The sequence below is a fragment of the Thalassophryne amazonica genome, chromosome 23 (genome assembly GCF_902500255.1).
Source record: "Thalassophryne amazonica chromosome 23, fThaAma1.1, whole genome shotgun sequence".
Taxonomy (NCBI): Eukaryota; Metazoa; Chordata; class Actinopteri; order Batrachoidiformes; family Batrachoididae; genus Thalassophryne; species Thalassophryne amazonica.
The window spans coordinates 7,040,579-7,055,130 of record NC_047125.1 but is presented as its reverse complement, the minus strand read 5'-3'; the positions used below and the strand labels follow the sequence as shown (position 1 = coordinate 7,055,130).

The window sequence follows — 14,552 nt, the reverse complement described above, 5'->3', positions numbered from 1 at the left end:
GAGGAAACATCATTTCTGTTCTTTTATCACAGTGAAACCTCCAAAAATAATTGGACAGGAAAGAGTTGTTACACTGATAGTTATTTCAGCGCTGGGATCTTGAACCAGTCGCATGCAAACACCAGGAAACACCTTCCTTTGTTCCCTTACTTTTATTACTTCAGCCTAAGCCACCTCCATATGGGCAGTTTTTAACCTGGCTTGAATCAGTGTCTATGTGAGGTTGCTGCAAACTTTACTGAAAATAGGTGCTGTCTGTTCGCGGTGCGTTCATGGTTGTTATGTAAAAATCTTATACTGTGTGTTTATGTATGTAGTGTCACACAAGTCTTCCATCATGATGATTCTTTTTCCAAAAGGTTTGGTTTTATCAATTAATTATATATACTAAAATATCATATGGTTTTATCAATTAGACAGCTGTAAAAGGGTCTGATAGTTTTACCAAATACAAGGACATTTTGTGCGTCAGCCATTTTGAAAGGCAGTTAGGTTAAGATCAGATAGTTACAAGGACATTTTGGATGTGCATCAGCCATTTTGTGTTTCCATCATGGAACACTTACACAAAAGGAGTTGAGTTACCATGATTCCAGTAACAGTAGCACTTGTTACTGTTAATTTCAACAGTGACCGCCATCATTTTCATTTAATCACTGCTCTCCATGCAGCTCTCTGTGCCTCTGTGATTATCAATCAACCAATCAACTTTTTTTTTTATATAGCGCCAAATCACAACAAACAGTTGCCCCAAGGCGCTCCATATTGTAAGGCAAGGCCATACAATAATTATGAAAAACCCCAACGGTCAAAACGACCCCCTATGAGCAAGCACTTGGCCACAGTGGGAAAGAAAAACTCCCTTTTAACAGGAAGAAACCTCCAGCAGAACCAGGCTCAGGGAGGGGCAGTCTTCTGCTGAGACTGGTTGGGGATGAGGGAAAGAACCAGGAAAAAGACATGCCGAGAAGGGGGGCAGAGATCGATCACTAATGATTAAATGCAGAGTGATGCATACGGAGCAAAACGAGAAAGAAACAGTGCATCATGGGAACCCCCCCACAGTCTACGTCTAAAGCAGCATAACCAAGGGATGGTCCAGGGTCACCCGATCCAGCCCTAACTATAAGCCTTAGCGAAAAGGAAAGTTTTAAGCCTAATCTTAAAAGTAGAGAGGGTATCTGTCTCCCTGATCTGAATTGGGAGCTGGTTCCACAGGAGAGGAGCCTGAAAGCTGAAGGCTCTGCCTCCCATTCTACTCTTACAAACCCTAGGAACTACAAGTAAGCCTGCAGTCTGAGAGCGAAGCGCTCTATTGGGGTGATATGGTACTATGAGGTCCCTAAGATAAGATGGGACCTGATTATTCAAAACCTTATAAGTAAGAAGAAGAATTTTAAATTCTATTCTAGAATTAACAGGAAGCCAATGAAGAGAGGCCAACACGGGTGAGATATGCTCTCTCCTGCTAGTCCCCGTCAGTACTCTAGCTGCAGCATTCTGAACCAACTGAAGGCTTTTTAGGGAACTTTTAGGACAACCTGATAATAATGAATTACAATAGTCCAGCCTAGAGGAAATAAATGCATGAATTAGTTTTTCAGCATCACTCTGAGACAAGACCTTTCTAATTTTAGAGATATTGCGTAAATGCAAAAAGGCAGTCCTACATATTTGTTTAATATGCGCTTTGAATGACATATCCTGATCAAAAATGACTCCAAGATTTCTCACAGTATTACTAGAGATCAGGGAAATGCCATCCAGAGTAACGATCTGGTTAGACACCATGCTTCTAAGATTTGTGGGGCCAAGTACAATAACTTCAGTTTTATCTGAGTTTAAAAGCAGGAAATTAGAGGTCATCCATGTCTTTATGTCTGTAAGACAATCCTGCAGTTTAGCTAATTGGTGTGTATCCTCTGGCTTCATGGATAGATAAAGCTGGGTATCATCTGCGTAACAATGAAAATTTAAGCAATACCGTCTAATAATACTGCCTAAGGGAAGCATGTATAAAGTGAATAAAATTGGTCCTAGCACAGAACCTTGTGGAACTCCATAATTAACTTTAGTCTGTGAAGAAGATTCCCCATTTACATGAACAAACTGTAATCTATTAGACAAATATGATTCAAACCACCGCAGCGCAGTGCCTTTAATACCTATGACATGCTCTAATCTCTGTAATAAAATTTTATGGTCAACAGTATCAAAAGCAGCACTGAGGTCCAACAGAACAAGCACAGAGATAAGTCCACTGTCCGAAGCCATAAGAAGATCATTTGTAACCTTCACTAATGCTGTTTCTGTACTATGATGAATTCTAAAACCTGACTGAAACTCTTCAAATAGACCATTCCTCTGCAAGTGATCAGTTAGCTGTTTTACAACTACCCTCTCAAGAATCTTTGAGAGAAAAGGAAGGTTGGAGATTGGCCTATAATTAGCTAAGATAGCTGGGTCAAGTGATGGCTTTTTAAGTAATGGTTTAATTACTGCCACCTTAAAGGCCTGTGGTACATAACCAACTAACAAAGATAGATTGATCATATTTAAGATTAAAGCATTAAATAATGGTAGGACTTCCTTGAGCAGCCTGGCAGGAATGAGGTCTAATAGACATGTTGATGGTTTGGAGGAAGTAACTAATGAAAATAACTCAGACAGAACAATCGGAGAGAAAGAGTCTAACCAAATACCGGCATCACTGAAAGCAGCCAAAGATAACGATACATCTTTGGGATGGTTATGAGTAATTTTTTCTCTAATAGTCAAAATTTTGTTAGCAAAGAAAGTCATGAAGTCATTACTAGTTAAAGTTAATGGAATACTCAGCTCAATAGAGCTCTGACTCTTTGTCAGCCTGGCTACAGTGCTGAAAAGAAACCTGGGGTTGTTCTTATTTTCTTCAATTAGTGATGAGTAGAAAGATGTCCTAGCTTTACGGAGGGCTTTTTTATAGAGCAACAAACTCTTTTTCCAGGCTAAGTGAAGATCTTCTAAATTAGTGAGACGCCATTTCCTCTCCAACTTACGGGTTATCTGCTTTAAGCTACGAGTTTGTGAGTTATACCACGGAGTCAGACACTTCTGATTTAAAGCTCTCTTTTTCAGAGGAGCTACAGCATCCAAAGTTGTCTTCAATGAGGATGTAAAACTATTGACGAGATACTCTAACTCCCTTACAGAGTTTAGGTAGCTACTCTGCACTGTGTTGGTATATGACATTAGAGAACATAAAGAAGGAATCATATCCTTAAACCTAGTTACAGCGCTTTCTGAAAGACTTCTAGTGTAATGAAACTTATTCCCCACTGCTGGGTAGTCCATCAGGGTAAATGTAAATGTTATTAAAAAATGATCAGACAGAAGGGAGTTTTCAGGGAATACTGTTAAGTCTTCTATTTCCATACCATAAGTCAGAACAAGATCTAAAATATGATTAAAGTGGTGGGTGGACTCATTTACTTTTGAGCAAAGCCGATAGAGTCTAATAATAGATTAAATGCAGTGTTGAGGCTGTCATTCTCAGCATCTGTGTGGATGTTAAAATCGCCCACTATAATTATCTTATCTGAGCTAAGCACTAAGTCAGACAAAAGGTCTGAAAATTCACAGAGAAACTCACAGTAACGACCAGGTGGACGATAGATAATAACAAATAAAACTGGTTTTTGGGACTTCCAATTTGGATGGACAAGACTAAGAGACAAGCTTTCAAATGAATTAAAGCTCTGTCTAGGTTTTTGATTAATTAATAAGCTGGAATGGAAGATTGCTGCTAATCCTCCGCCCCGGCCCGTGCTACGAGCATTCTGACAGTTAGTGTGACTCTGGGGTGTTGACTCATTTAAACTAACATATTCATCCTGCTGTAACCAGGTTTCTGTTAGGCAGAATAAATCAATACGTTGATCAATTATTATATCATTTACCAACAGGGACTTAGAAGAGAGAGACCTAATGTTTAATAGACCACATTTAACTGTTTTAGTCTGTGGTGCAATTGAAGGTGCTATATTATTTTTTCTTTTTGAATTTTTATGCTTGAATAGATTTTTGCTGGTTATTGGTGGTCTGGGAGCAGACACCGTCTCTACGGGGATGGGGTAATGAGGGGATGGCAGGGGGAGAGAAGCTGCAGAGAGGTGTATAAGACCACAGCTCTGCCTCCTGGTCCCAACGCTAGACAGTCACAGTTTGGAGGATCCAAAAAAATTGGCCAGATTTCTAGAAATGAGAGCTGCTCCCTCTAAAGTGGGATGGATGCCGTCTCTCCTAACAAGACCAGGTTTTCCCCAGAAGCTTTGCCAATTATCAGTGAAGCCCACCTCATTTTTTGGACACCACTCAGACAGCCAGCAATTCAAGGAGAACATGCGGCTAAACATGTCACTCCTGGTCTGATTGGGGAGGGGCCCAGAGAAAACAACAGAGTCCGACATTGTTTTTGCAAAGTTACACACCGATTTAATGTTAATTTTAGTGACCTCCGATTGGCATAACCGAGTGTCATTACTGCCGACGTGAATTACAATCTTACCAAATTTACGCTTAGCCTTAGCCAGCAATTTCAAATGTCCTTCGATGTCGCCTGCTCTGGCCCCGGAAGACAATTGACAATGGTTGCTGGTGTCGCTAACTTCACATTTCTCAAAACAGAGTCGCCAATAACCAGAGTTTGATCCTCGGCGAGTGTATCGTTGAGTGGGGAAAAACGGTTAGAAATGTGAACGGGTTGACGGTGTACACGGGGCTTCTGTTTAGGGTTACGCTTCCTCCTCACAGTCACCCAGTCAGCCTGCTTTCCCGACTGCACGGGATCTGCCAGGGGGGAACTAACGGCGGCTAAGCTACCTTGGTCTGCACCGACTACAGGGGCCTGGCCAGCTGTAGAATTTTCCACGGTGCGGAGCCGAGCCTCCAATTCGCCCAGCCTGGCCTCCAAAGCTACGAATAAGCTGCACTTATTACAAGTACCATTACTGCTAAAGGAGGCCGAGGAATAACTAAACATTTCACACCCAGAGCAGAAAAGTACGGGAGAGACAGGAGAAGCCGCTATGCTAAACCGGCTAAGAGCTAGTAGCTGGCCTAAGCTAGCGGATTCCTAAAAACACACAAAGTGAATAATGTGCAAATAATCCAGAGGTGATTCAGCAGAAGGAGTGCCCCAATCAAGGCACCAAACAGGCCATGAAGCAGCACAGGCAACGCACGACAACAGCGAACGCACGACAACGGTGCTAAAATAAAATAAAAAAATAAAAATAAAAACGAAAGCGTTAGCAAGCTAGTTAGCTTGCCAACGCTAATGAAAGTTAGCTGATAAAAGTGCTCTGTCGCGATGTTTCGACCGTTAGAGGTCTTCCTTAGGCGTTGGAGCACAGTAAAAAAGTTAAAAAAAGTAAAAAGGTAAAAAAAAGTCTTGAAAAAGACTGTTAGTTCAAGTCCAAAGCAGCAGGTAGCAGTCTCTGTGTAAACCGTCCCAACAGAGAGCCAAAATTCTGATGTTGTGATTACCCACAACTAGCATGTATGCTAGTGCACATAATGACTTTACCCTGATGTGTGCACATTCTTAAACAGTCCAGCAGGTTTAGCTTGTCTTTCTTATTATATACACTTGAGAACAACAGGTTTTGAAACATTTTGTAACAGTGTTTCAAGTTAGCCTTCATTAATTTGCAGTAACTAATCAAATGTTTTTGTGGCATTTGGGACTTTTCGTCTTTTGGGACTAATGGACGTCCCACATACACTCATGCAGGACACGGGGGTAAATACCGCCCAGTGCAGGACGGTTGGCAGCTCTGCATTTGAAAGGTCCGCTAACAACGCTAATGTAGCCCTTGTTAGTGCCATTTTACGCATCGCTTTGCGCGTGCTTTGTCCACCCATATAATTATAAACGCGTAGGTGTGTTGATTGTTCATGTGTCTCTGATGTGCACATCACTCTTGTTGACTTGTTTTCACACTAACGGTTCCCAGCATCACCTCTACGTGTCAGCAGTGTTCCAATAGCTGTAGAAACGTGCGTACGCCAGCTAGGGTTTTTGCGTGACGCACCGCACATCTCCACTGTCATTTCACTTTTGATACATCTGAACGTTGGAGTGGAGACGGATCGTACGTACGTGCACTTTGTACACGAGGCCTCTAGTCTTTAAATTTTGCAAGTTACAAGGTGATACCAGTGGCTGGGATGTTCGAATCCACCTACTTACCTGTGTAAGAGATTCATCAAATAGCATTTCTGTATTTTCTCATCACTCCACGTGCTTGCACATAAATAATATGAAGTACAAACCGCTCAGTTTAAGTGGGTTTTATTGAAAGTGAGTAAATAAATCAAAATTTCAGATTTTCAATTAGTCCCTGAAGCAGTCGTTGAACTCTTGTTGGGTTCAAAACAGCAGATTGTGTTTGTGTGACTTTAGCGTTGATGCATAAAAAGAGCTTCCTTTGTGTTTTGTCTGTGCGTTCCACGGGTGGTTTCCACTCAGGAATGTTTCTGAGTGGCTGTGAGCTCAGCCTCGTTTCCACACAGAACCGTATTGTACGACTCCACTGAGCCGCCCGTCACTGTTCCCTGCAAAATAAAAAAGTGTCCCATGAGTCATTGCTCCTGACCCACATTTGTAAGTGGGGAGACAATGCCTGACTTATTTATTTCAGGTTCCCACAAAAACCAGAGATGAGACATGCGATGAAACAGTCAGATGTTTGTAAAACCTTTATTTAGTGGTAGCGAGACGTGTGATTTGTGTCCGTTAACGCCTCACGTGCAAACATTTGATTCACATTCATGCAGCAGTGAAGGATGTAACAGGTCATAACCCACATGAAACATTTACTTCCTAGCAGACGACGTAATGTCAAACCATCATAGACAGATGAACTAGCTACTTGTCACAGACGTAAACGAGCCCCTAGATTAGCGGCAGGATGGGACACAATTTTCTTTAAATCCATCAATGACATAACATGAGGAAAAGTGGAAACAAACTGTATTTATAAAGTGATTTTCCATCTGCTGCAGACAGGCAAACTACTTTAAAAGTAAAAAAAGTAAAGTAAATGAGTCCACCCACCACTTTAATCATATTTTAGATCTTGTTCTGACTTATGGTATGGAAATAGAAGACTTAACAGTATTCCCTGAAAACTCCCTTTTGTCTGATCATTTTTTAATAACATTTACATTTACCCTGATGGACTACCCTGCAGTGGGGAATAAGTTTCATTACACTAGAAGTCGTTCAGAAAGCGCTGTAACTAGGTTTAAGGATATGATTCCTTCTTTATGTTCTCTAATGTCATATACCAACACAGAGCAGAGTAGCTACCTAAACTCTGTAAGGGAGTTAGAGTATCTTGTCAATAGTTTTACATCCTCATTGAAGACAACTTTGGATGCTGTAGCTCCTCTGAAAAAGAGAGCTTTAAATCAGAAGTGTCTGACTCCGTGGTATAACTCACAAACTCGTAGCTTAAAGCAGATAACCCGTAAGTTGGAGAGGAAATGGCGTCTCACTAATTTAGAAGATCTTCACTTAGCCTGGAAAAAGAGTTTGTTGCTCTATAAGAAAGCCCTTCGTGAAGCTAGGACATCTTTCTACTCATCACTAATTGAAGAAAATAAGAACAACCCCAGGTTTCTTTTCAGCACTGTAGCCAGGCTGACAAAGAGTCAGAGCTCTATTGAGCTGAGTATTCCATTAACTTTAACTAGTAATGACTTCATGACTTTCTTTGCTAACAAAATTTTGACTATTAGAGAAAAAATTACTCATAACCATCCCAAAGATGTATCGTTATCTTTGGCTGCTTTCAGTGATGCCGGTATTTGGTTAGACTCTTTCTCTCCGATTGTTCTGTCTGAGTTATTTTCATTAGTTACTTCATCCAAACCATCAACATGCTTATTAGACCCCATTCCTGCCAGGCTGCTCAAGGAAGTCCTACCATTATTTAATGCTTCAATCTTAAATATGATCAATCTATCTTTGTTAGTTGGTTATGTACCACAGGCCTTTAAGGTGGCAGTAATTAAACCATTACTTAAAAAGCCATCACTTGACCCAGCTATCTTAGCTAATTATAGGCCAATCTCCAACCTTCCTTTTCTCTCAAAGATTCTTGAGAGGGTAGTTGTAAAACAGCTAACTGATCACCTGCAGAGGAATGGTCTATTTGAAGAGTTTCAGTCAGGTTTTAGAATTCATCATAGTACAGAAACAGCATTAGTGAAGGTTACAAATGATCTTCTTATGGCTTCGGACAGTGGACTTATCTCTGTGCTTGTTCTGTTGGACCTCAGTGCTGCTTTTGATACTGTTGACCATAAAATTTTATTACAGAGATTAGAGCATGTCATAGGTATTAAAGGCATTGCGCTGCGGTGGTTTGAATCATATTTGTCTAATAGATTACAGTTTGTTCATGTAAATGGGGAATCTTCTTCACAGACTAAAGTTAATTATGGAGTTCCACAAGGTTCTGTGCTAGGACCAATTTTATTCACTTTATACATGCTTCCCTTGGGCAGTATTATTAGACGGTATTGCTTAAATTTTCATTGTTACGCAGATGATACCCAGCTTTATCTATCCATGAAGCCAGAGGATACACACCAATTAGCTAAACTGCAGGATTGTCTTACAGACATAAAGACATGGATGACCTCTAATTTCCTGCTTTTAAACTCAGATAAAACTGAAGTTATTGTACTTGGCCCCACAAATCTTAGAAGCATGGTGTCTAACCAGATCGTTACTCTGGATGGCATTTCCCTGATCTCTAGTAATACTGTGAGAAATCTTGGAGTTATTTTTGATCAGGATATGTCATTCAAAGCGCATATTAAACAAATATGTAGGACTGCCTTTTTGCATTTACGCAATATCTCTAAAATCAGAAAGGTCTTGTCTCAGAGTGATGCTGAAAAATTAATTCATGCATTTATTTCCTCTAGGCTGGACTATTGTAATTCATTATTATCAGGTTGTCCTAAAAGTTCCCTAAAAAGCCTTCAGTTGGTTCAGAATGCTGCAGCTAGAGTACTGACGGGGACTAGCAGGAGAGAGCATATCTCACCCGTGTTGGCCTCCCTTCATTGGCTTCCTGTTAATGCTAGAATAGAATTTAAAATTCTTCTTCTTACTTATAAGGTTTTGAATAATCAGGTCCCATCTTATCTTAGGGACCTCGTAGTACCATATTACCCCATTAGAGTGCTTCGCTCTCAGACTGCGGGCTTACTTGTAGTTCCTAGGGTTTGTAAGAGTAGAATGGGAGGCAGAGCCTTCAGCTTTCAGGCTCCTCTCCTGTGGAACCAGCTCCCAATTCAGATCAGGGAGACAGATACCCTCTCTACTTTTAAGATTAGGCTTAAAACTTTCCTTTTCGCTAAGGCTTATAGTTAGGGCTGGATCGGGTGACCCTGGACCATCCCTTGGTTATGTTGCTTTAGACGTAGACTGTGGGGGGGTTCCCATGATGCACTGTTTCTTTCTCTTTTTGCTCCGTATGCATCACTCTGCATTTAATCATTAGTGATCGATCTCTTTTTCCTGGTTCTTTCCCTCAGCCCCAACCAGTCTCAGCAGAAGACTGCCCCTCCCTGAGCCTGGTTCTGCTGGAGGTTTCTTCCTGTTAAAAGGGAGTTTTTCCTTCCCACTGTGGCCAAGTGCTTGCTCATAGGGGGTCGTTTTGACCGTTGGGGTTTTTCATAATTATTGTATGGCCTTGCCTTGCAATGTGGAGCGCCTTGGGGCAACTGTTTGTTGTGATTTGGCGCTATATAAGAAAAAAGTTGATTGATTGATTGATTGATACTTTACGACAACACCTCACATTCATCCATTCTCACACCGATGTCAGCAAACTGCTGTACAAGGACCTTAGTAATTTTCCTGTCTGACGGGGAAGTGAACTGAGGATCCTCCGGCCACAAGCACAAACATTTAGACCATCAACTCCCCAGCTTCTGTGAAATCCTGACGACACACTTGTCATGAAATTCCATCATGTTGGACTGCAATGCGTGGAGAAGGTAATCTTTTTTTAAGTAGTAAGACCTATATAGGCCCCTAAGGTCCATCAGACAGGTGCTTTTCCCTGGATTCTATAGTGTGAGAAGCAGGTGAGAGTCTTCGAAGGCAGCGTCCTATGAAGTTCTGGCCTTCCAAGACCGTGGAGACAGAACTCAACGTTCTAAAATGAGATGGTCTCACTCATGGAGCATTTTGCGATCGCATCATTAGCTTGTCCCATCACGTACACATGACAAGCTAGCAGAGAGGTCATAAGATTGTTTATTTATATTTTTACTTAAATTGGAGTTGCATCAGGAAGGGCATTCCTTGTAAAACTTTTGCCAAATCTCAATGCAGTTCTGTGCTGGACCCACTGTGGAGACTCTAAACAAACCTATTTTTAATTGTACATATGAGGTCTAAAATTGCCCTTTATTTTTTACTTTGTATATATTTACCAACCATTTTGTGTTGGGAAAAATATTGTGCAATGACTCTTGAGACTGTTTTAGCCACAAAGGATACATCTGTTGTATCCTTAGTTTTTGGTGGAATAGGCTGCATTCATCAGCCACATTCCAAGGAGAACTCAGCATAGTTGCACCACTATGACCCTTACAGTCGACGAATGCAGCCTTTGAAGGATGCGGCCCCTGAATTGAGATACAGCCTGAGACCGCCTTGCAAATCCCAGCACCTGAAGAAGACCAAGGGGTCACCTATGTGCCAACTAGCTATGGCACATAGTAGACTTTCAAGAGGTGGTGATGGACTAGTTTACTACCTGGGTGGTTGCTATTCAGGACACATGACAGTTTGTAGTGTGGTGGAAGTGGCAATGAACAACATGGACATATGTTCCCAGACATGATTTGACCTGGACTTGGTCAATGCATATGAAATATCTCGTCCAAGGACACAGATTGGTAACCTGAAGCACAAACCCAGAATTGAACCTCGGTCAACATCTTGGAAGTCTGAGTTGTATCCCACAGGGCCTCGTTTGTCAACAAAGTCCATTGAGCTAATACCGAATACGCCCTAGCTGTCACGATGTATGCTTGAAGGTGGGGTTTGATCACTCAATCCTAAATTGTACATCCTACAGTCGTCCTACAGCAGGATGGAATTATTTCTCCTTATAGCACAACAAAGCATTGACTGCACGGAATCCACGTCATATCAGCAGTAGACTCAATGTATGTGACTGAAGCAACTGAATCAAGATGCCGCTGGTAAGTCTTCAGGTCTCACAATTATATTGTAAGACAGTAAACACCAGAATCCTCAATAAGCCAAATTCCCAGAGACAAGTGTAAAGACAGAAGATCCGGTCAGGTCTAGAAACAAACTGTGCCGTGTGTCACTGCATCCACCACATCACAGAAGCCTGGGTCCTGGATTGCAACCAGCCAGTTAGACGATGGAAAGTAACCATCTATCTGATGCAGGAGATGAAACATGGGTGTCCCCTTGGCCTTCTTCAGCCACTGGCGTCCTCAAAAGTGAGGCACCTGTGCACTCTATCATACCCAGAGAAATTGTACCTGATGCTCCCTTACCTCATTTGAGTCTTCCTGAAGTGTTTGTCACATTATGACGGATTAAGGAAATGTATGACTAACATATATGAAATTCTGATATCCATTCATGTCCATCTTTTGTCTACAAATCCTTCAGTTAAGCGAAAAATTTTGGGCATGCTCAAAAGTTTGAGTGGACATCAGACGGAGAGCTTTCCTGCTGGTTGCCTGTTTGCTTTCAGTTTTGTCCTCTGCTTGCTTGTTACTTCTACAATACTCATGCATTCATATCCTGTCATTGTCCAATGCTTTAGACTGGGGCTTCCGAATGGCCAAAGCTCCGGCATGGGTTGTGAATTCAGCAAGAGGTGAGAGAGGACAGTTCCTAACACAGAAACATATAAGCACGGCTGTTCATTTAGCCAAAATCAGACTGAAGAAAAAGACTATGGCTGTTTCTTTTTATCTGGACATCAGAGTGCACTCGGCGGATTCTCTTGGCAAGAAGGCACCACAGTGGAAGAAGGTTGTTTGCTGTCCTTGCCGTTGCAGCCGCACTGAATGTCAGCACAGTGGAGATGACACTATCGGCGAATGAACATAGTGAAAAAGTATATTGTCATGATCCCAGAGAGAGCCAGATTATAGCCACATTTGTGTTCAAAAACTGGTGAATCCCACTCAAATCCAGCTCCCCCCAGTGCTCATAAATGTTTTGATATCACAAAATCACTCAGCTGAATGAGGCTCTTTGTGTCGCCAGTGGAAATGTGATCCCATCAGACCATCAGAGCCCAAAATCCACGGAAGACCAACGGATTGAGCGACATTTGCCACCGGATAAATTATTACTTACACTCACTAATCAGTTTACTCAATCCATCATACTGTGACTCTAAGTAACCGCTCGTTTCATGCAGTCATTCCAATGATCCATGATCCTCTGAAGAGAAAAATAGAAAAAAAGAGGCAAGAAATAGAAGAATAACCAAGACTCATGAGAAGGTAGTGTATATTGTTGGGATCGCTTTCATGTTTGTAATGCTTTCAGTTTATAAGTAACCACTCTGCTGACGAGGATTGATTACTCCACTGTCAACAGGGTACTTTTGTATTTGTAGCTACAAATTTTAATAACCATATAATTCCCTACGAAGTGGTGATGTAGTGGTTAGAGTGAAGATGCAAGACCAGAGGAGCGTGATTTTGATTCCTCATGACTGCGTCAGGCCTAGTGAGCCGGCCACTGGATACAACCTGCTGAAGGGTGGGCCTTGTGGAGGTTGTTGACTGACAAGCCAATTGGCCTACAGCCTGAGCAGGTGAGCATAAAACCCTATATAGATACAGAGGCTCATTAGTGTCGATGCTTATCCCCAGATTTTGTAGTGTGAAACATGAGAATCAAGGAGTCCCCTTGGGCATAATACAAGTCCATCTCAAGTTACTTCCTCAGCTGAGGCTGGAATCTCTTTACAGCTGGGTGGACTGAGAAACCAAGAATGAAATATCTTGTCCAAGGGCACAAACAGCACAACCAGGAATCAAACCCTTGTCTATGTATTGGTAGTCCAACTCCTTATCTTCAACCCTTGGTTTCCTGTGGGAAATGTGACCCTCCTGATTTCTCTGTGTCCATTGGTCTGTGGACATGATCATTCATGATATGATGGAAGGATTGAGGTAAATACTTTTTAGGGATACATTTTGGTGGATTTCAGGATGATCTGTACCAGAATAGAAAATGCAAGTTTTTTCACCATCCATGGTTTTGCATGAAAATGAAAAGCCCCTTCAATGTTTTTATATGTTGTAGCTGACACACAGGGCTACATTTTTCATAATGGTGTCAAAGAGGTTGGGCGTGTCCCACACTGTCAATTTCAAGGTCAAAATATGGTTCAAAAGGTCATCCAAGTCAAAAATATCCAAATGCACGAACAAAGATTTAGATTCCTTGTGGTCTCTCCTTTAGAGAAATACCTTGTTTTTCAAAATCGAACCAGTGATTCCCGAGTTACAGCAATTTGAAACTTGGCGACCATGCCATTTTTTGCAAAAAAGTTAAATTGCAATATCTTGAAAACCATCGGTCCGAGAAAGACAAAAAATGAAATTCTGGCGTTTCTGGCCATGAATTACATTTATACCCAATTTCATAGAAATTGGACGGGGTGAGGTTGAATTCATTGGGTGAACTGAGCTGGATTGACCCTATACACAATTTCATACCACAGTCGATAAGCTATACCGAGGGTCACCCTGAACCTGGAGGTCACCTACCTTGCATGGTTTCCATGTACCTACTGCAAGCACAGCTGATGAGCCAAGTCTGGTGTTTGCTCGTTTTTGATTGTTAGAGCACACCGAGTTAGTTAGCTACAGTGGGCGGAACCAGAAGAGTTTGAACACATGCAGGGGAAGTAACCTCTGAGCTATGTAATGGTGCAAACTATGTTTAAAGTAAACAGAAGAGCAGAAATGTTGGTTAAAATACTGTAATGTACATTTCCCAAAATGTAGATAAAAAATGGTTCTTGTGTTTTGCACCATGTGCCACTGACCAGTCAAAGATAATGTGCCACCAGCGTAAAATCTGGTCATTTGTGCCGATCTACCAGTATTGTCCTTCACTACAGTACGTTACAGCATAATGATGTGTGCACGTGAAGAAAATACCAGTTCAACAAAGCAGAGCCACCGTATTCTGTCATCAGCTTTTGTAAACAGAAATTAGGCCTCATGTTGTCTCACTTTACGAAGGCACCAGTACTTCTAATGTTTGTTACTGCATGATCACATCAGGCTCGATGTGAAACAGCAAGTCGTCGTTGTCTCTCCTGACCTCCAGCAGGAGGGCTGTCTCCTCCTGCAGCACCCCCTGCAGGTCCATTGTCGTTGTCAGCGGTTTGCCGTTTAGCTTCACGATAATGTCACCGTCTTTGATGCCACCTCTGTCAATAATGGCAGGAAGAGAGAACGTT

At 41.7% G+C, this 14,552-nt stretch overlaps 1 protein-coding gene and 1 long non-coding RNA gene across 3 annotated transcripts in view; one reads left to right on the top strand and one right to left on the bottom strand.

The window, feature by feature from the left end:
• Nucleotides 1-9,850: 9,850 nt before the first annotated feature.
• Nucleotides 9,851-14,255, top strand: LOC117505031. Of its 2 annotated transcripts, XR_004559007.1 has the most exons (3): nt 9,851-10,491; nt 12,332-14,101; nt 14,142-14,221. It is a non-coding gene; the product is annotated as an uncharacterized LOC117505031 (long non-coding RNA). The 2 variants fall into 2 exon arrangements; XR_004559006.1 differs by having other exon boundaries at nt 12,332-14,255.
• htra3b (HtrA serine peptidase 3b) overlaps nt 14,096-14,552 on the bottom strand; it is a 53,739-nt gene continuing 53,282 nt past the window's right edge. Inside the window, exon 10 of the mRNA XM_034164551.1 lies at nt 14,096-14,522. Coding sequence (XP_034020442.1) covers nt 14,354-14,522 — 169 coding nt within the window. The 3' untranslated portion in view covers nt 14,096-14,353. The remainder of the gene's footprint in view (nt 14,523-14,552) is intronic.